This window comes from Plutella xylostella, chromosome 31, assembly GCF_932276165.1.
Source record: "Plutella xylostella chromosome 31, ilPluXylo3.1, whole genome shotgun sequence".
Lineage (NCBI taxonomy): Eukaryota > Metazoa > Arthropoda > Insecta > Lepidoptera > Plutellidae > Plutella > Plutella xylostella.
This window is the reverse complement of record NC_064011.1, coordinates 4,115,424-4,136,958: the sequence shown is the minus strand read 5'-3', so window position 1 is coordinate 4,136,958 and position 21,535 is coordinate 4,115,424. Positions and strand designations below refer to the sequence as shown.

The 21,535-nt window shown below is 37.4% G+C and overlaps 1 protein-coding gene across 7 annotated transcripts in view; it reads right to left on the bottom strand.

Annotated features, from left to right (window-relative positions):
* Window positions 1-656: 656 nt before the first annotated feature.
* Window positions 657-21,535, bottom strand: part of LOC105397116 (pleckstrin homology-like domain family B member 2) — a 77,679-nt gene continuing 56,800 nt past the window's right edge. For all 7 annotated transcript variants that reach the window (XM_048632208.1, XM_048632210.1, XM_048632207.1 and 4 more), the window contains 9 exons: window positions 16,953-18,049; window positions 16,534-16,689; window positions 15,729-16,017; window positions 11,903-11,933; window positions 4,575-4,677; window positions 4,041-4,160; window positions 2,749-2,848; window positions 2,203-2,290; window positions 657-1,725 (listed from right to left, as the gene is read on the bottom strand). In XM_048632208.1, the coding sequence (XP_048488165.1) occupies window positions 1,543-1,725; window positions 2,203-2,290; window positions 2,749-2,848; window positions 4,041-4,160; window positions 4,575-4,677; window positions 11,903-11,933; window positions 15,729-16,017; window positions 16,534-16,689; window positions 16,953-18,049 (2,167 nt within the window). In that variant the 3' untranslated portion in view covers window positions 657-1,542. The remainder of the gene's footprint in view (window positions 1,726-2,202; window positions 2,291-2,748; window positions 2,849-4,040; window positions 4,161-4,574; window positions 4,678-11,902; window positions 11,934-15,728; window positions 16,018-16,533; window positions 16,690-16,952; window positions 18,050-21,535) is intronic.

Here is a 21,535-nt window from a genome sequence, read left to right as displayed (position 1 = left end):
ACATAATATTTAAGGTACTGACAGGGACTTATTTCTAAAATAATTTTGTTTTTAATGATTAACGCATGCACATCATCATTGTAAGTGTAATTTCTAAGCACGCAATTTTATAGCATGGGGACAGATTTATAAAAAAGGTACTATTTTGGAAAATGCATTTTATAATACTTTGTGATGACCAATTCATATAACAGTACGATTTCAGTCTTTACCGAAGGCACCAATGAATATAATAAACTATTTTAGCGGAATAGTAATCTAGTATCTTTTTGACACAAGCTATAATGAAAATAAGTTTAAATTGTTTTTAACTTTAGCTATAGCAGAACCTGTTTAATATATCAGCATCCATTGATTAACTAATACTGTCTTTACCTTATAATTATAGTGGCACAAATATTGTCAAGTTATTAATGTTTGTAAAAATATGTTTTTTTTATTGCTTAGAGGAAATTGTTGAGCCGTATAAAGTCTGTTTTTTTTAAATTTCAGATACTAAATTGTCAGATTCTGAACGGTTCATCAACAGTCGATTGTCCCGCCAATAGAACGATACGTCACTTAATCGCGGGACAATCGGCTGTTGATGAACCGTTCAGAATCTGACAATTTAGTGAGTATCCGAGATAAAAAAGTTTAGAGACTTTAGTTTTTTTTAATACCAAGTCTACTTTATTGAGGCACGAATACTCAGTCATAATATTACTTATTTAGTTAATAGGTAGATCTATTCTCATTATTACTAACAAATGTAACCTTTTTATATCATATAAGTGCACAATTTTATTATTGTATCCTTAAATTATGTAAAACTATAGTTCATTAATATTAAATAATAAAAAGTGTGAGGTGTATTAAAGCAATCAACAAAATATCATGCAAATAAGTCCTTATACACAATTTCGGTAAACAGATTTTCTATAAATTTTAATCACAAAAATATTAATAAACCTATAAGTATACTAAACTTTCACTATTACACTTAGCGCACTCATCAAAATCACAGTCATGCAAACAACCCAAACCTAATATTACACATAGCACACTCGTCTTAAAGCACACATACTGAGTCCTGAAAATGTACTATTACAATCAGCACACTTATGCTTAGTGTAGGTTATACAGGGTGTCGCAAAAGTGGTATACTAAGCCGAAAGGGGATGATTTCAAGAGGTCATTTAGAACAACTTTAGGTAGGTACCTAGTTCTCCAGAAAATAAAAAATCCTTTACATAGTAAAGTCATGTAGCCAACAAAGTTACTAAATAATAAAATCGTGAATTTCAAAAAGTCGTAAAACAAAAGTTGTTCAGAATGACCTCCTGAGTCATCCCGTTTCGGCTTAGTATTAGTATACCGCTTTCGCAACATCCAGAAGACCTAGCACGGGGCGCAAGACACTCACTACATGACGTAACAAACTTTTCCTCCGCACTTACTCTCGAAGCCGCGCGGCATAACTCTTGTCACGACTAGGCGTGCGCTAGGGCGTATCTTGCGCCCCGTGCTATGCCTTCTCTACAGATGTGTATATAGATATTTCTAGTCTAGATAATCGGCGTATGCCTGCGCTCCGGTGAATATTACATCGATCCACATTCGCGCGCTTTCCCCCGAAGGCGCCATCAGGTAGTACCGTCGTTGCCGCGTCTTGACTATGAATGTGGTCTGTGGACTCGGGGATTTGGACGTGTTGCCGTGGTCGAGATACACTTCTTCTATTACCTGCGAAATGTACACAATTTTTGATGAATAAATATGTTAAATTGTTAAAGAGCGGTGGTGGCGTAATGGATAAGGCCTCGTACTCTCAATCGAGGGGCCGTGGGTTCAAATCCTGGCCTGGATCGTATGATCTGTTCACGACAAAACCTTTATACAAATGTTGCGCTTTTAAAATAATAAACGTTTTCAGGTTTTTAGGATCAGCTCATCAGACGGGTTCGTTCTCGACGTAGATAATAATCACTTTATCGCGACTCGTCATAAATACGGCGATGTGATCCACGCGGAAACGAGTTTATGGACGTTGATAACGAATCCGTGCCGCGGCAGAAACCATTTTTTCTGAAACCTTTTTGATCATTGAAAATTATTCTCCTCAATATATACAGAATTATAAGAGAGTTCTTCTTCTCCTAAGAGAGATAATTTTCACAATGATTTTGTGAAGTTAATAGAAATCGGTTCATCCGTAGTTACCTGGAAGTAGGCGCCCCCGCGCGGCTTGCGCTCACTCTTGTCCCAGTAGTATACGAACGTTTTCGTGTCTCGGTCGAAAACGAACCAACTGCAAATGTAAATAAAGGTTAATGTTAAATGCTTTTTTATATGGACACATTTATTTAATTTTTATAACAATAATAACAATATATCAGTAATATTGCATGTAAGAACTGTAAAGACTGTTTCGTTTTCTTTATTAATGGACAAGTATCATGGAACGCCATCCGGTTCGCTGGCCCTGACTAGTAGCCGGATGAGGAAGGCCGAGGACCGAGTGTTGTGGCGCTCCTTGGGGGAGGCCTATATCCAACAGTAGACTTATGATAATGATGTTTTAACACATTTCTCTAGCACCTCCAAGAATAGTACATACAGAATGTTGCAATAAAGGTAATAAGTACCATAGTAAGTTGAAATTTCTAGTTTGACTGCGCTAATTTAATATTTCGTGCTTTCAGAATCGACATCAATTAGTAACTTGTGTGCAAATAAAGTAAGTATTGTAGTAGTTATAGTACGTACCGTTTGGACCAGGTGTGGAACTTGGCCCCCAGCTTGTGCAGGTATCCTCGGCAGGAGGTGGACGTGACGGTGAGGTGCGGGCACAGGTCCACTTGGTGACCTGGAATAGAATAGAATATGACTTTATTGGTCACCACACATAGCAAAACATATATAACAAAATACTTATATACAATGAACAATAAGCGACCTTACCGCTAAGAGCGATCTCTTACGGGCAACCTTGAATATAAAGAAATTAAAAGTGAAGACAAGTAAAAGAAGTACGTACCTATATTTATGTAACCTGTGAAATGTGAGCGGTGGTGGTTCAGTCGGGTGAGCGCCAGAGATGCGGGTTTCAATCCCGGCGGTGACATGTACCAATGAGTTCATTGGAATTTAAGTACAATGTATACCCATCGCTCTTCCACTCGCGAGAGCCAGATGCAGGAACTAACACGCCCTCCCCCCGTTTCCACAGAGAATAGATATAATAGATATATTACAATACCTGCAGACTGCACATGCAGCCTCAGGTCGAAGTCGTCTCTATCGTTGGGCAGGTAGCGGGTCAGTGGCCGCTGATGGGAATACGGCGCTATGTATTAGCTCATTTGCTATGTACGTACTATTTCTTTCTTTCTTTATAGCGCTTCCTAGTAAATAGCGTCCTATTTCTTTCATTCTTGATAAGCTCAGGCGTTGTTTATATTCTTACAGACTTACTACTATCTATCTCTCACTCTCTCTCTCTCTCTCTCTTTCTCTCTCTACTCACCTGCAGACTGCACATGCAGTCTCAGGTCGAAGTCGTCTCTGTCGTTGGGCAGGTACCGGGTGAGCGGCCGCTGATGCGAGTACGGCGCTATGTATTAGCTCCCTTGCTATGATAGGTCCAATCAAAAATCGTGAAAAAAGTAACTTATACAAAATGGCCGCCAAAATAGTCCGCCATCTTGTTTTTTGGAATTTTCCTCGCGTGTTTTTACTATTTCTTCCTTTGTTTTTTACCAGCAGACTATATTTTATTATACTATACCTGCGGACTGCACGTGCAGTCTCAGGTCGAAGTCGTCTCTGTCGTTGGGCAGGTACCGGGTGAGCGGCCGCTGGTGGGAATACGGCGCTATGTATTAGCTCCCTTTCTATGCTCCTGTGTACTATTTATTTCTTTCTTTATATCGCTTCCTAGTAAATAGCGTCCTATTTCTTTCTTTCTTGCTAAGCTCAGGCGTTGTATATCTACAGACTAACTAAGCGTTCTTAATTACTACTATCTCTCTCTCTCTCTCTTTCTCTCTCTATCTCACCTGCAGACTGCACGTGTAGCCTCAGGTCGAAGTCGTCTCTGTCGTTGGGCAGGTACCGGGTCAGTGGCCGCTGGTGGGAATACGGCGCTATGGAGCGGCGCCCGCGAGACGGTAGCGACACTGCGGGGGAAATGGGAACTGTGTTACTACATCAAAAATTTTAGCACTAAGTTTTGATAGTAAAGGCCAAATGGGTGAAATATACCTAATGCGAGCGCGACGGAGAATTTTTTCACGTCTTAGTTAATGCGCCCTGTGCTATGATGATACTCACAGACGTTAACCCGGCTGAAGTCGGAGGCGTGGCTGACATTAGGAACAAACTAGTAATTGCATATCTATCTTGGTCGGATAGTCAACCAATTATGTGGCCTGATAGCAAGATAATCCATATATCCACGTCACATACTGGCCGTATATTATTCGATCGAAAACCTGGAGGTCACCCTCTCATGTAGTCATAGTGTCAGTATGGGTGGGTCAGGTTTCGTTGCCCCAGAACGTACAACAGACAACAACACACAATGTACTCACAGACATTATCCCGGCTGAAGTCGGAGGCGTGGCTCAGCGGGCGGCTGTCGTCGCTTCTCTTCTCTTCCTCCACAGATTCTGTGCGAGAGTTCCTCACTTGGAGCTGGAAACAAATGATAAGTTTGTGTTGAGCACTTAGTCATTCAATAAAATGGGCCCTGTGCCCTTCCACCTGCACTCGGGAAGACTTACTCCAGGCCAACCAGAATGCTATCAAAATTGTTTCTTTTTGGTCTGGATAAATTAAAAAATTCGCATGTTCACTGACACGAAAGAAGAAGAAGAATAAAATGGGGATTCGGTTCGCGACCTATCACGTGAGTAAGTATAAATGTAGAGCGAAAAGTGACTACCCCCTCGGGGATAACAGTCGCGTGAGAATATGTATGTATGTATGTGAAGAGTAGGTACTTGTGTTGGTATTATCTTATTGTTTATTATCTACATATAATATACAGAGGTTGTTAAAAAAGGGATGCTGTAATCAGGTGATATCCCCTTGCGGCCTAGTGTACCGCTTTTGCAACACCGCAGGGCAAATGCATAATATGTATCTGACAAATTAAAATGAAAAAATATATTTAAAATGTATTCTAGATTAAATATACAGAATGTTGCTAAAGTGGTACCTATACTACGCCAAAAAGGGGTGACTCAGTGGATAAATCTGAACCACTTTTGGTTTTAACAATTATCGCAAAAACAAGGTCAGCTTTTCGATAGAAAAAAGTCACAAGACATTTAAAGAAACAAAATTTTACTCGGATTTAACTACACTCACGGGCAATGAAATAGTTCCACTTACAAAAACTCGACACCAAACAACCCCAATTTTTTCAAACATTCAATTTAAAATTTAACATTTGAACAAAATATGATTGTGTTTAGTTGGTAATATCCTGTTGCTCCGTTAAATGTACTTCAATGTTGCAGAAGGCGTCATAAAGCTAGCATTTTCCGTTTAGGAGTAATTGGGTGTTTTTCTCAGACTTCAAACTTACAAATAAAGGTTTAGCGGCACAAGTAATACTCCAATGCGAAGTCTTCACTAAAGTCAGCCACATCGACATAATGTTCTTATGTTTATTAGTTTATTTTTTAATAATTATTCAATTTTTACTTTCCTACTTCATTTTTTTTTATGGCAACTTTTAAACCTATCAGCTGCCTAAGAACGCATGCAACAAACAAAACAAAGATACATTATATGTATTATTTAATTTTAACGTAGAGGGTTTTCACCGTCCTAACTTAGACACTTGTTAAACGCTCACAATAGGCTGTCAAAATTTGCTTTAAACACCATTTAAACATGTTTTCCTTTCTTGGTAATCCAGAGAATGTACAGATACCAAAGTCAAGATAGAAAACACAGTAATTTTTGACATGAGTCACACATCACACTAAACACGTATTTTAAACCCACATAATAATCCAAAGACATAACAAATCATCATAACAATTTTCTAAAAATACTTTTCCCAACCGTTCAATTAATTTGAATTTAGAATTCTTATGAAAACACTCCTGCGCATTTTTCCAGCTATTCAGTTGACAAATTCACTTATGATTGAGACGTCGAGAATACGTTTTGAGAATTATACTTTTTTAGCGTCACACATATTCAAATATTTATCATAATGAATGGCTAATGTCTGTATTTCGGAATATAATTGTCCATGTTTTTTACGATGACAAACACGTCTTGTCAACGCTACGACAAATTTTCAACTGAAACCAAACTGTAAGCTATGTATTTTCTTTACAGGACTACAAAAAAACTCTTACTGACTGAAAAACAGTGAATAAGGGCTTTAACACAAAAACTCAGCCAGTGTTTAATATTTAAGCTGTCCAATAGATAACAAGTTATAAACACCCGTTAACCGTTTAAACTTTTTGTTTCACCAGAAAAATTCACGTAGAAAGTAGCGCCACTAAAGCAGGTTAATTTCAGTGATTCAAATTTGAATTAAGAATGTGTGTGTTCGTTTTATTTTTTAAAATAGCGTCGCCCTTGACTGCGCGTGTTTAGTGCCTGTTAATATGTTAAGGTGAAGTTCTTTGATATATTTAAGGTACTGTCTACACGATTTCTCAGTTTAGTGATCCAAAGACTAGATTTCACTATACAGTTTAGCTTAGGTATAATGTTTTATATTTAATTAAGTTTTAATCGCTGGATCTTCCAAATAATATTTTGTATTTTAAATGACAACATAAGCCGCCTTTTTCAAATAGGTAGAGTTGTTTTAAGTTTATTTGGTACAATTTACTATATGCAGAGCAATAATTTATGTAAAATAAATGAGAAATAATATATCTGATGATCTGCGGAAGGTAGCGGGAAGCCGCTGGATGCAGATGGCGGGTGACCGTTTGGGTTGGCGAACGTTAGGAGAGGCCTATGTGTAGAACAACAACAGACTATATTTAGAAGGCTGAGAGAGAGATATTTGTAAAGACAACTATTTTACATAGCTTCGGCTTAACTAACACCTAAAACTGGACAACCACTTAAAAAAGAGTTTATATTCGTATATAAAAAGCGTGGGCGTATTAATGAATAGAATTTCACTACGTGTTTAATTTCGGTACTTACTTTTATTAGTATTTACAGAACAACGAACCATCGTTAATGTACACGAAAAGGTATAGATGAAAGATTGTTTAAGAATACAGGGTTCATATTAAAATATTTTTCTAGTGAATTTAAGAGATTAAGTATATAGGATTTGTTGGTTTCTTGATGGTTAGGGAATTATTAATAGGGAATATGCATAAATTTTTTAAATACTTTTATTGGATAGTTTTACATCACTTTTTTATAGTAAAAAAAAATTCAACGCCAAAATAAGTAATTTAAGGTATTTTAAAGAAAGTTAAAAAATTACAACCATCACGACCACTTTGAAATTCCCGTCAGGATGGCGGGCTGGTGTGACGTCATAATCTTTTAATTTCACGGCTCAGAATAATGAGTCCCGTCTGTCGGCATAGATTTTTTACCTAATCAAGTAATCACAGAGTACTTTTGTATTTTCAACAAACCAATGTTGTCATGGTAACAAACGAAAAAGGAAGTGTATAAAGTGTGAGCAGTGGCTGTTTTGTAATCGTAATAAAGTGTGACCAGTGACTGTTTTGTAATGGGAGCTCGTAAATAGCTACTAGTAGCTCTTTTGAAATGGGAGCGCGCAAACCAGAGGACCTTTGTACACAATATTACGCTATTATGGCAATATGAATATAAAGTAATATTTGTATTGTATGTAAGTACTTACTGTAACTTTGGTTCTCAGTAAGAGAGGCTAGGGTTAGTGGGTCATTCTATTCTATTATCTGTGGGGGTGTAAGAACCTGCACCTGGCTCTCTTGAATGGAACCATTGTGCATATCTCAAAGGTCTAAACCCCCTTCCTAAGCTTGGACCATTTCCCACCACGCTGGTCCACTGCGGATTGGTGGGTTCACACATCTAAATGTGCTTAATCTAAATATTGAGATTAACTCACGATGTTTTCTATCACATGCTACATGATTATCCCCGAATTTAATTCTACACAAATAATAACGTATAACAAACATATTATCTTTTATTTATAATAAAAACTTTTCCACAGCTGGCCACAGTTTACTCGTTCATACTGCGTAATAAATTTAATGTGTCCAGTTCTTCTGATTACGAGAATTCTTCCATAACTTAATTTTTAGAAAAAAATAACAACTTTACGACTGCCATTATAACCTAAAAGTAGAAAGAGCAACTTGTGTCATGTTCATGTCATAATACTTACAATACAAATTTAATTTTATTGTGTTGCAATATGGAGCATATTTGAGTGGCTCGTTGACTAGCGAATGGCTGTTTACGCCTCATACAAAAGAACAACTAGTGGCAGCCCATACACTACCAACAAAAAATATAAAAAGTCCTAAACTTTGCAAACAAACAAGCATATCAAACAAGAAGTGGAGAGGTTATAGGAGGCTAGGATCTATTGGAAGAATTTTATGTGATCCATCGTATCTGATCACAACAAGCATCACAAACACTCGGTGACATTAACATTTCTTTGTTTACATTTGACATTTATTTAACTTCCGCCGTAAACGCAAAGAAGTTATTATTCTGAGATTGATATATAAAGAATTTTGACGTCACATCCGCCCTAAGAAAATGGGTGACGTTTCTCTGAAGTTAGAATTTAACGAAGTTTTTTTGTACTTTTCAACTTCATTTAATTGCTCAAAAATAAATTATAATCAAAAATATTGATGGAGGCGTAGTTATGAAATAACAAAGTTTATTATAAATAATATTTAACCTTTATTTGAACCTCTTGCATATTCCCTATTATCTGAGATATTTATGTACACACGGCAACATCAAATGGTCGGCAGGGCACACTAACGTAGTGTATGTATGCACACTAACGTTGTCTATGTGTGCATAAACGCAGAAATCGGTTTACACACCAGTAACAAACCACACACACACACACACACACACAACAGCACAAACGAGTTTGCGCGTAGGCAAACGCCCGCATACCAGCTGTGACATAAAAATATCAACCGGTAGTGTTAGTGAAATAGTTATAAAATTGATGTGAAGCAAAATTTCACTACCTGTGTCTATACACTTCGTAGCTCATTGGTAGAATGTTAGACTAATGAAACATAGGTCGTGAGTTCGAGTCCACGGATGGTTATTTTTATTTAACTCAATTCAAATTTTGCGTTCATTTAAACGCTGTTGAGTATAAAATTAATATATTTGAAACTGACAAATGACTACAAGCTGCATAGCTGTCGACTATTTCTCTTCGCCAAAAATATATGATTCGTTCTTCATTTGAGAATTAAAACCATTCTACCCTCATACAATATGAATTTTTAGTTTTAGTGACAATTCACCTCTGCGTCTGCAAAGTGATTCACTTTGTGATTTGTCAATTTAATTAATTACTCTTCGCAGTCAGTATGGAAAGTCACTTAACCATGTTCAAAAAGGCGGAGATAATCGTATTTATATGAACAAAACATTACAATTAGTGAAATCGCAAGACGTTTAACGGTAAGTAACATAGAATTGTAAATATTTTATTTGACTGTTAGAATATTTGTATTTGTATAAGCTAAGTATTTGTTTTTTTTGTTTGCAGAGGAGAACTGTTCAATTATGGGTTCACCGATACGCAGATTCGGGACATGTAGACAGTAGTCGTCTATACGGATGCATCACCACGCCATCGAGAAATCGTAGCTGCACATAGCGCTGATCCGTTCTGCAGCACCCGTTCTACGGCCACAACACATAATCTATCCCTACAAACCGTACGGGTTCACTTGCGTGCTGCTGGGTTGCGGTGTCGGAAGCCGACGAAGAAAATTGCTCTAACCGATCAGATCCGACGATGTCGAAACAGAGTGCGTTTTGCGACTGACTATTTTAAACTTTGATTGGTGCAACAATGTGGTGATATTTAGTGATGAAAAGTCCTTTAAGTCAGACAAGGATGGACGTAAGACATTATGGCGAAAAAGTGGTGAAAATTATAATTATTGGGGTTAGCTCAGTAATTTTTATTTTTCCATTTGTATAAGATTTTAGTTATTTTGTTAAAGACTTACTATTATTTACAATTATGGGTAAGCCAATGTGTTAATGATGTTATTGTTACTGAGGTTGGAATAAGTTATCTTATTTCTAGCTAATTAACATGTTGATTCATATAACTAATGACTTGCCTATTTACTTTAGTAAAACAGCCAGTCCATCCTTTACTGATGTTTATTATGATTTAAAACTGCTAATTGAAAATGTTCCTTATTAATATAAACTACAACTATGTTTTAAAACGAAAAACAACTAAAACGTAACATCCTTAATGTTTATGTTACGGCAAGAATAAATTTGTTAATTTTAACACTTAATAACTTGTTTCATTTACTTTCTGTGTTGCTTTTATTCGTATATACTACAATACTATTATTAACCATCTTAAAAATAAATTAAATCTATAAAAAAAAACAAAAAAGGCATATTGTAAAGTTCAGTGGGATTTGAACCACCATATCGATTATTGTAAGTCTTGTATCATACCAACTGAGCCATTCAATCTATTACAATGCCTTGCAAAATTTTGCTTCATATCATAAAAACAATGAATCATTGTCACTGGCACAACTACATGCTGACAATATCCGTGTGTGGGTTGCCCAGAACTAAATAATTACGTCGACGTCGCTGACACACACATACACTACCTACGTTAGTGTGCCCTGCCAACCATTTAACGTTGCCGTGTGTACATTCACGGGCAATGAAAAAGTTCCACTCACAAAATGCCGACACTAAACAACCTAAATTTTTTCAAACATTTAACTAAAAATTAGAACAAAATATTACCGTTTTAGTAGAACCATAGAAACTACCCTGAAATCTGAGCAGGTTAAAGCAAAGATAGACATTTAAAGTAAACAAAACATGGCCTTTCTATCCTAACTCCTAACTCATACGTGATTTCCTTTTCAAACCACAAAAATAACGTTGCACTATTTTTGTATTATTCATCGTGTGATGTTTATTTCAGGACTCATGCTGGACTAATTGGGAATTAGGAAAGGAAATCCATTTATTTTTCACTTCCGGCCAGCATCCTGTATCTTTGTTTATAATACAGGGTGTTGCAAATGGTATAGTTAACAAAGAGGTTGGTTAAGAAATTTTTTTTTTCAGTAGTTAGTTAAACACAGTTATGGAGTGAGTGAGAAATTTTTACAAGTTGCGTAAACCGATATCTAATAAAAGGCAATTTACAAAAGGTAGTCAGGATGATCACTTTGACCTAACCCGGCCTAAAGTATATCTTGCAGAACAAAAGTTGTTCAGAATGATCACTTGTTTAAGATGTATACCTTGCACCTCTACTCCCATAAATTACATATGTGAAAATTGTCTCTTCCACCCAAAGGTTGTCTGGTAGAGATTACTTTAAGCAATACGACCGCCTTTTTGTACTATTTTATATATAAGTTGTAATATTGTAATGTTTCCTTTAATGGTAATAAAGAGTCTTCTATTCTATTATTTTGGCTTCAACAAATCTCTCGGATTTTTAAGTTCCTACAATTTATTTATTTATTTATATACACTTTATTGTACACATACACAAGCAAACATAAAAGAGAACAGTTCTGTTACAATATTTGCGTCACACTCCAATAACTCCAAAATAGACAACATATGGTTTGGATTATGCTTTCAAAATGATATGTGGGTTCTTATTTATGTGTAAGCTTTTTTAATGATGATCTCTTACCTCTTCGATGGACGATGACATGAGACCCGAACTGAAAGAAAAAAGAAGAAAACATTAAAAATAGAGTTAAAAATATAATAATTTCACAAACTAGAAATGAGTAATTCAACATTAATAATAGAGTCAGAGCCTGTTTCACAATGTCTGGATATTTGGCTACCTGTGGGATAAAAGACATGCTGTTTGCTGTCCGTGTAACATGCCCTTAATTAAGAAAGCATTTAGGTACAGGTGGATCGCAACGCTAGCTCCGAGAGAACATTAAAGTAGCATTCTGAATTTTTGGGACGCCATACAACTTCAATCACATGTATAGTTATAATATTTAATATTTCGTATACAGGGTTGAGTTATTTATTAGTGACATTCCCGTCGCCAGGTTTTAATTTACCATATGTACCTAAAGTCTTTTATTTTATCTCGGATACTATAGTAGACTTTACATAGTATAGTAAATGACATAGTGAATAAAAAATCTGCTGCTCCATACATTTTGAATAGTTGTACTGTTTGGCGATTTTCGAGTTATCCCATAGTAAAATGGCCAAAAAACCTTTAAGTATAATTATTATAAACTAGATGTTCCCGCGCGCTTCGCTTCGCCTTCCGAGATAAAAAGTAGCCTATGTTCTTTCCCAGGGTCTAGACCGTCTGTATACCAAATTTCATTCAAATCCGTTCAGTAGTTTTGGCGTGAAAGAGTAACAGACAGACACAGTTACTTTCGCATTTATAATATTAGTTAGGATTTAAAAGTTCGTTACACAACTCACCAACATATTAAATTATGGTTTTTGTTGAACTTCTCCATATTTATATCAAAGCAGGTCCCTTATTTCAAATCTTGATCTCTAAACACCACATAACTACACACAAACACTGTTTGAATTCAATAATTATGTCACACGATAATTATAATTCAAGATTTAATCATAATTGCACTAAAAATATACGATAAGATTACTATAATATTCAATCTTCTTTTTTTATCAGGAAAACTAATATTACAATCTTTTACCCTACAAAATTCACCCTAGGGTGGTTCTGGGAAACGTAAGTCCAAGAATTTACACAAAAAAACAAACACTCACACCTTGTACTAATGTACTCCCTTTCGGGGTAGGCAGAGGGGCATTGCTTCCAATAAAAAAAAAATATCATGGTAAATTCCTAGACACATAAATGTTTCCCAAAATACAACCTAGGATGAATTTTCTGGGGTAACACATAGGAATAACCGAAAAGACATCTAGCTATAGTTAGGTACATATCGTCTATTGGTGAATTTCTTTACTAACTGTGTTTACGTTTATAACTATGACACGCGCGTGAGTCGTTCTAACTACGAGTATAGTGAAACCAGCTGTGTGTATGATTCAATTGTGCCGATATAAGGACGCGACGTTGATTACTGATGTATACAGGGTGTCTTTTGATTTGTAAAGTCGTTAGTTACATATTTATGTTCTGAAAAAAAGATAAAAAGTCAAATAAACATAATATAGGTGTTATGTCTTAAAGAAGATCCTGTTATTAATTGAAAGTTTTAACTGGGTATACTTACTTAATTTTTATTTTACCCTAAATTTGATGTCTTTTTGTTTTTCAACGGACTGCTTAGTTAAATTTGTCCAGACCAAAAAGAAGCAACTCACATAGCATTTTAGTTAAATCATATTCCAATAATAGATATTTTATATTTGTAGAAAAAGTAATAAGTATATAATTCATTTGTACAATTTTCAGGATACAAACAAAAGTGAAAACTCACTCAAACGTCAAGTTGCGTTACATTCCTCTCCGTCAAATATTTAACGAATGACATCACCCTGTATACAGCTAGTTCTCTTTACAATGATGACCTGAATCGGATTGCCATATCTGGCGCGGCGACATATTTTATATGTCAACGAACTATGCTCTTAGCGTATCAATTAATTTATCTTCTCATATTTAAAATGCGAAAGTTTGTAGGGGGGGGGGTTTATAAATTAATTAATACTTTATTGCACAAATAAGTGTAGTAAAGGTGGACTTCATGCTAAAAGGATTTTCTACTAGCCAACTTACGAGGTACAGGAAAACTAGTAGAAAGGTGCAAAAAAAATACACGAATGAAGGAACTAATAACTAAAATGCTGACTATATGGTAACTTAATAAATCATAATATGGAAATAATGAAGGGAGACTGTTAAAGTAGGATTTACAACATAAAACACCGCATCCATTATGCAATTATTTGTAAAAATGTATGCGGCGATTTGGCAAATATTTTCTTTTGAAAATAATTTATTTTGTCTTTTTATTGAAAATTGTACAATCCAATTTAATTAGGTAAGAAGGCAATTGCTAGTCGATAGATTAAGTTTATTGTTATCTGTTAGATACCTAATTAGATAATGTTTATTAATTGTTTAGTTAATTAGCTTTGTACTAGGAACTCATGAAATAAAAGGACTGTACTTATAGCTAATACTGGAATGAAATTAATGGCTGTAATGTATTCTATTGAATCAATACACAAAGTAAATAAGACAAGTAAATAAAGTACTAGGCGATCAGAAATTCACAGCAGATTCAATCAACCACTATAACATTATCACCACTAATCTTCCACCAACCACAACTAAACAAAACTAATCCTGAACACACTAAATTCACTTTAAAAGACAATATTTTTTTCTGAAAAACCGCACAGCTAGGTCTAAATGTACCAGGCTTTCATAGACTTATCGCTGGTTCACTGAATACATTCTCGATATCTTATCACGGAATAGATTAAAAATGTTTAACAGGTTGAATCATAATTAATTGATAGCGACTGTACGTGTACGTATCTATTTTGATCACCTATATTATTAGTTATTAGATTAGGTTTTTATTGATGTAATGCTTTGGTGTAAAAAAAATTGCTTTCATCAACACGAGGTCCCGGGTTTGATAATCTGATAAGACTAAATTTGTAATATAGAGAAGTTAGAAAATTTTAATTATCCATGGACATTGAAGCGTCTGTAGTCGAACGGGCTTCAGTGATCGTAACTGATCACTGAGGTTAAGCAACAACTGGCACGGTCAGTCATTGAATGGGTGACCGATTTCAAGTGGTTCTTTTCTGGACGCTTCCGTGCTTCGGACGGCACGTTAAGCCGTGGGTCCAAAGCTCGGTAGCAGTCGATAAGCCTAGTCAGAGGCCTTCGGGCGGCTTGTAAACATCTGACAGTCCGGTTGCCCACTTACCCGACAACTCTCTCAGCACAAGCTTGCTTGTGTTGGGGTCCACCAACCCGCACTAGACCAGCGTGTTGGACTAGGCCTAAACCCTTCCTTCGTTGGAAGGAGACCCGTGCCCCAGCAGTGGGGACGTGATGGGTTATGATGACAGGAATGGACATTTGGTCCCGGTCCCTGTCCCTGTTCTGGCCCTATATCACATCGCTATCGCTGCTTTACCGTAATAATTTCATGTCAAAGAAACTGATTATATGACGCATTTTCGAAAAGAAATTCAAAGATAATCATCAACGATCTAATACACACCAAAAAAATACTACCCTGTATAAATAAATCTGGACATAGTTCAGTAGGTAGTTGGGTATCTACATAAAATGTGTACAGTGTGGGGTAGAGAAAAGTGACCTTCTTTTAGAATAATAATACTACTGAGGGGAGTCAAGTTTCTTTATTTCACACTGTACATCGTCCTGTCTTCGGCTAGCTCACTGATAAATTTCCACCCAGTACATAGGTACGTACTCCCGTGTTTTTGAGATTCACCCCCCCCCCCCCCCCATAGCCAAATGTTACGGTAAAAATCACACTAACCTGTCTTCAAAAATAGTCGATCCAGTCATACTATTAAACGCATCCATCGCTCCAGAATTATCCACCACATTGGTCGTCTCCCGCAACTGTTGCGTCAAACTGTCAAAGTCGTTTGACAGACTCCTGTCAAACTCGTTCGACAGGCTCCTGTCAAACTGACAGCTGTCACTGTCGAAGGATTTCGTCTGCTCGTGCTTGTACTTTTGGTCCCACAGTTTCTTGGTTTCGGTTTGAACTCGACGTTTTAGTTCAGAGATTTTCTCGCGTTCGTTTTCTATCACTTGGCATCCTGTTGGGAAAAATGGGCGTTGTTTAACGTCTGTTCGCAGAAGAGGGGTGTAATACGTTTGACGGGTTAGCTAATGATGATATGCAGCAAACTGTCACTTGTGACGAGTGTCATTTGGGCGATTGGTATTTTTAACGTAAATTGATCGTGCCTTAGCACGTAATTTAGCCATAAAAATAATAATACTACGTTCAATTACGATCTACAGGCTGTCCTTAAAGTCAATGTCATGCCTTGAAGGGCTGAAAGATCAGCTCATGAGTGGACTGAATATCGTAATAGACCTTAGTAAAAATTCGATAGTTTTCGAGATAGGTATTCACACATCCTGTATGTACGTACAAAATAGTACAACCCCAGGATACTAGGTTCCAAAATAAATACGATATATTGGGCCTTTAATTAGGGCATAAAATGTCAAGTCGTTACTATTATACTGGCGTTTTTTAATTGTTAATTGGTGTGCAATATAACAAAATATCATTTCATATTTATGCCAACACATTTCACACTCACCCTGCTCTTCCAGCATGACTTTCCTCTTCTTTTCAACCTCCATGAGGCTGTCCACGGCTCTCTTGCCTAAACTGGTCATATCATCACTGGACAGGATCGGAGCATCCGAGGTAACCTTGGATATGCGGTCTATGTCGTCTTGGGAAGGGATCTTGCCTGTAATATGGGGGGTTGTTTAGCTTGGGGTGTTAGGAGTTATTGTAAAGATATTGCATCGGATTTCACACTTGTGTCAAAAAATCGAAAGTTTTGTGAGGAAAATTTGGTGAACCAATTTGAATGTTTCATATGTAGAAAGACACCCCCTACCAAAATTCAGCACTAGTAAATTATGTAAAACACAAAATGAGCGATATACTTTTGTAAAATGCAAATTTCACATGCGGCATTCAATAATCCCAACACCAAAGCGGACATACCTGAATCTGATATCCGTTTCACATCATTCTTTATACTGGGCTCATCCCCACAGCTTTTCCTATGAAGTACTTTAATCAACTGACAATTCTCAAGTTCGCTATCAACTGTCTTATTTTCATCAAACGTCACATTATGGCCCTTTTGATTAGGCACTTCGTTTTCAATTTCTGTCGAAACTTCAACTATTTTTTCAGGTGAAACTTTAGCTTTCGAATACTTGTTATCTGTCGGTATTTTACCGTTTTTCACGTAACGATTTTTGTTGCTGTTAGTGTCTTGGGTGTCTGTGTCCTTTTTTCTGTTGAACGAATCCTTTTTTATGATTTTTCCTAACGCTGCAAAGGTTGGTATTTTTGATGAAGAATTGCTTTTAGATACATTCGAATCTTTCTTCTTTTTGGAATTTCTGAGGCTGTTGAATCTGTCTAGATTTGGTTCGTTTTCTATGTTATCATTGTAGAACAGGTTTTCATTCAGACTTTGTGACATTATATCTTGTTTTTCTGGAGATTTCTGTTTCTTTTTGCGTCTGCTAAGCGAGTCGAAGTTTCTTTCCCAGAACCCTTTCTTCTCTTTGCTAGAAGTTGAAGATTTCGATGGACTTTCGCTTTGCCTCAACGATGTATCCGCAACTATGTCAGTTATATCTCTTCGTTCAATATCAACGATCATAGACTGTGACATCTGATCTACAGAATTGAATTTATATTTCAGTTTATTCGTGTGGTTTTCGGATATTTTTGTCAAATCTACGTCATCGCTGTCACTGCTCTGTGGCGAATATCCGAATTCACCTGATTTAGCTCTGTTTTGGTCTGTGAAGAACGCACTGTCCGGAGATTGTGTTCTTTCTATATCATTTAGCTTATTGACTACTGGTTTTAACTCTTTTTCTATATCTTGGACATTGGTAGTCAATTCTTCGACTTTATTAAGTAATTTGACATACTGAGCTTGTAATACTTTAGTTTCATCCAGCGCTGACGTTAAATTTTCGTTGGCTTCAGATTTGAGGGTCAGGATTCGAGTTTTCTGAGCTTCTATCTTTCGTGTTAGCACGTTTATTTCGTTCTGCAAGTCTTCTCTGTTTGCCAACCTGTGAATAGAAATGATTTTGTCAGATGATAAACAAAATAGTTACTTAACTGAATTTTTGTACTTGCAATAATATACTGTACGTAGAAATGAATATAAAATGGCAGAATTTATTATTATTCTCTCTTACGCCGAGACCCTTATACAGAATGTTGCAAAACTAAGTGGTGGAGTAAGCCTAAAGGGGGTAACTCAGGGGATCATTCTAAGCCCCTAGCTTATTTTGTATAATCTATTCTTGTGTACAAATAAAGAATATTCTATCTATCTATTTATCTATTTTTATCAACATTTAAAAAAAAAACATTTTAAAAATTTGTTCAGAATCTTCTGCGTCACCATTACATACTTTATAAATTTTTCGCTATACAATCTAGACAAAAATATATAATTATGTCTATATGTAGAATAACACCCTGTATAATATCCCTATATCCTACGCACAGCTCGGACTCCTGCTCGAGGTGCTGGAACTCCAGGTCCTCGCAGATCTTGGCCTCGTTGTCGAGGATGTCCTGCGCGCTCTGCAGCTCTTCCACTGTCGCCGCGCGGCGCTGCCACACGCTGTCACACGCCTTGTGAGTGTGTCAACATGCGTTTTGAACTGACAAACACATGTTAAACGCTGTGATACGTCTTATAGATGTGTCAATATGCGTTTTAAACTGACAAACACATGCTAAACGCTGTCACACGCCTTGTGAGTGTGTCAACATGCGTTTTGAACTGACAAACACATGTTAAACGCTGTGATACGTCTTATAGATGTGTCCATATGCGTTTTAAACTGACAAACACATGCTAAACGCTGTCACACGCCTTGTGAGTGTGTCAAAATGCGTTTTACACATACAAATACATGCTAAACGCTCCATTCCTTACTAGGCATCCGCTAAACGTGGTTTAGCTTCTTTGACGTCAGAACATTGCTTATGCTTAGTTTTGTGCTGTAATACCACAAAACACTCTAAACATTGTTTAACAAGTGTTTAAAGCATAATTATACGGATTTTAACGTTTTACAGCGCTAGACATACTTTAATCACTGTCTAAGTTTTTTAAAAAGCATTTGCTTTTTAAAACTTCCATCTTAAGCACCCTCTAAACGTGGTTTAAATTTTTTGACGATTAACATCGCATTTGCTTAGTTTTGAGCACCAGCTAACCGTGGTTTAACTATATCATACATGAGTTGGTCCTTCGAGCCGCATGTCATCTAAAGGTGTAGCAAAAACGGTAGGTATACTTAACCGAAAGGGGGTAACTTAGGGTGTTATTCTGCTTAGAATACCGTTTTTGCAACACCCTGTAGATGACATCCGGCTTATTGCAACGCCCTGTATACACTCACAGCTCGGACTCCCAACATCCGTTTTTTACACACAAATGGCTATTAAATGCCTTTTAAACATGGCAATTTCCATTTTGAGCACCAGCTAACCGTGGTTTAACTATATCATACATGAGTTGGTCCTTCGAGCCGCATGTCATCTATAAGGTGTTGCAAAAACGGTAGGTATACTTAGCCGAAAGGGGGAACTTAGGGTGTTATTCTGCTTATAATACCGTTTTTGAAACACCCTGTAGATGACATCCGGCTTTTTGCAACACCCTGTAGATGACATCCGGCTTTTTGCAACACCCTGTAGATGACATCCGGCTTTTAGAAACACCCTGTAGATGACATCCGGCTTTTTGCACCACCCTATATACACTCACAGCTCGGACTCCTGCTCGAGGTGCTGGAACTCCAGGTCCTCGCAGATCTTGGCCTCGTTGTCGAGGATGTCCTGCGCGCTCTGCAGCTCCTCCACTGTCGCCGCGCGGCGCTGCCACACGCTGTCACACGCCTTGTGAGTGTGTCAACATGCGTTTTGAACCCACAAATATGCTACACGCTGTCACACGCCTTATGAATGTGTCAAACGCCTAATGAATGTGTCAATATCCGTAACGCTGTCACACGCCTTGTGAGTGTGTCAAAATGCGTAATGCTGTCATACGCCTTATAAATGTGTCAAAATACGTTTTAAACACACAAATGGCTATTAAAAAAAAAAAAAAACACGCACTCACGCCATGTACTTATGTACTCCCTTGCAGGGTAGGCAGAGGTGCATTGCTGCACCCACTTTTCGCCAGAGTGTTATGTTAGTCCCAATGTAATAGGGGGCGGGCCTATTGCCATTTTACGGGCACATCCAAGACCCGAGAACAAATATCTGTGTTTAAACAAATATCTGCCCCAGCCGGGAATCGAACCCGGGACCATCGGCTCAGTAGTCAGGGTCACTAACCACTACGCCATTCGGTCGTCAAATGGCTATTAAATGCCTTTTAAATTTGTCAATTTCCATTGTAAGCACCAGCTAAGCGTCAGTAACTCTTATACATATAATATATCAGTTGGTCCTTCGAGCCCGATGTCATCTATGTACACTGTTTCAATGTATTTAACAGCGCTAACCATCTATACCATTTTTGCAACATCCTGTAGATGACATCCGGCTTTTTGCAACACCCTGTATATACTCACAGCTCGGACTCCTGCTCGAGGTGCTGGAACTCCAGGTCCTCGCAGATCTTGGCCTCGTTGTCTAGGATGTCCTGCGCGCTCTGCAGCTCTTCCACTGTCGCCGCGCGGCGCTGCCACACGCTGTCACACGCCTTGTGAGGGTGTCAACATGCGTTTTGAACTGACAAACACATGCTAAACGCTGTCACACGCCTTGTGAGTGTGTCAACATGCGTTTTGAACTGACAAACACATGCTAAACGCTGTCACACGCCTTATGAGTGTGTCAACATGCGTTTTAAGCCCGCGTCAAAACATACAAATGCTAGACGCCTTGTCAGTGTGTTAAAATGCGTTTTACACATAGGTACAAACACATGCTAAACGCTCCATTCCTTACTAGGCATCCGCTAAACGTGGTTTAACTTTATTGACGTCAGAACATCGCTTATGCTTAGTTTTGTGCTGTATTACCACAAACACTTTAAACATTGTTTAACAAGTGTTTAAAGCATATTTTTACTGATTTTGGCGTTTGACAGCGCTAAACATCTTTTAAACACTGTCTAAGTTTATTAAAAAGCATTTGCCTTTTAAAAATTCCATCCTAAGCACCCGCTAAACGTGGTTTAACTTTTTTGACGTTAATACATCGCTTTTGTTTAGTTTTGAGCACCAGCTAAACGTGGTTGAACTATATCACACATGAGTTGGTCCTTCGAGCCGCATGTCAACTACAAGGTGTTGCAAAAAGGGCAGAATGACACCCTGAGTCATCCCTTATCAGCTTAGTATTCCCTTTTTGCAACACCCTGTAGATGACATCCGGCTTTTTGCAACACCCTGTAGATGACATCCGGCTTTTTGCAACACCCTGTAGATGACATCCGGCTTGTTGCACCACCCTGTATACACTCACAGCTCGGACTCCTGCTCGAGGTGCTGGAACTCCAGGTCCTCGCAGATCTTGGC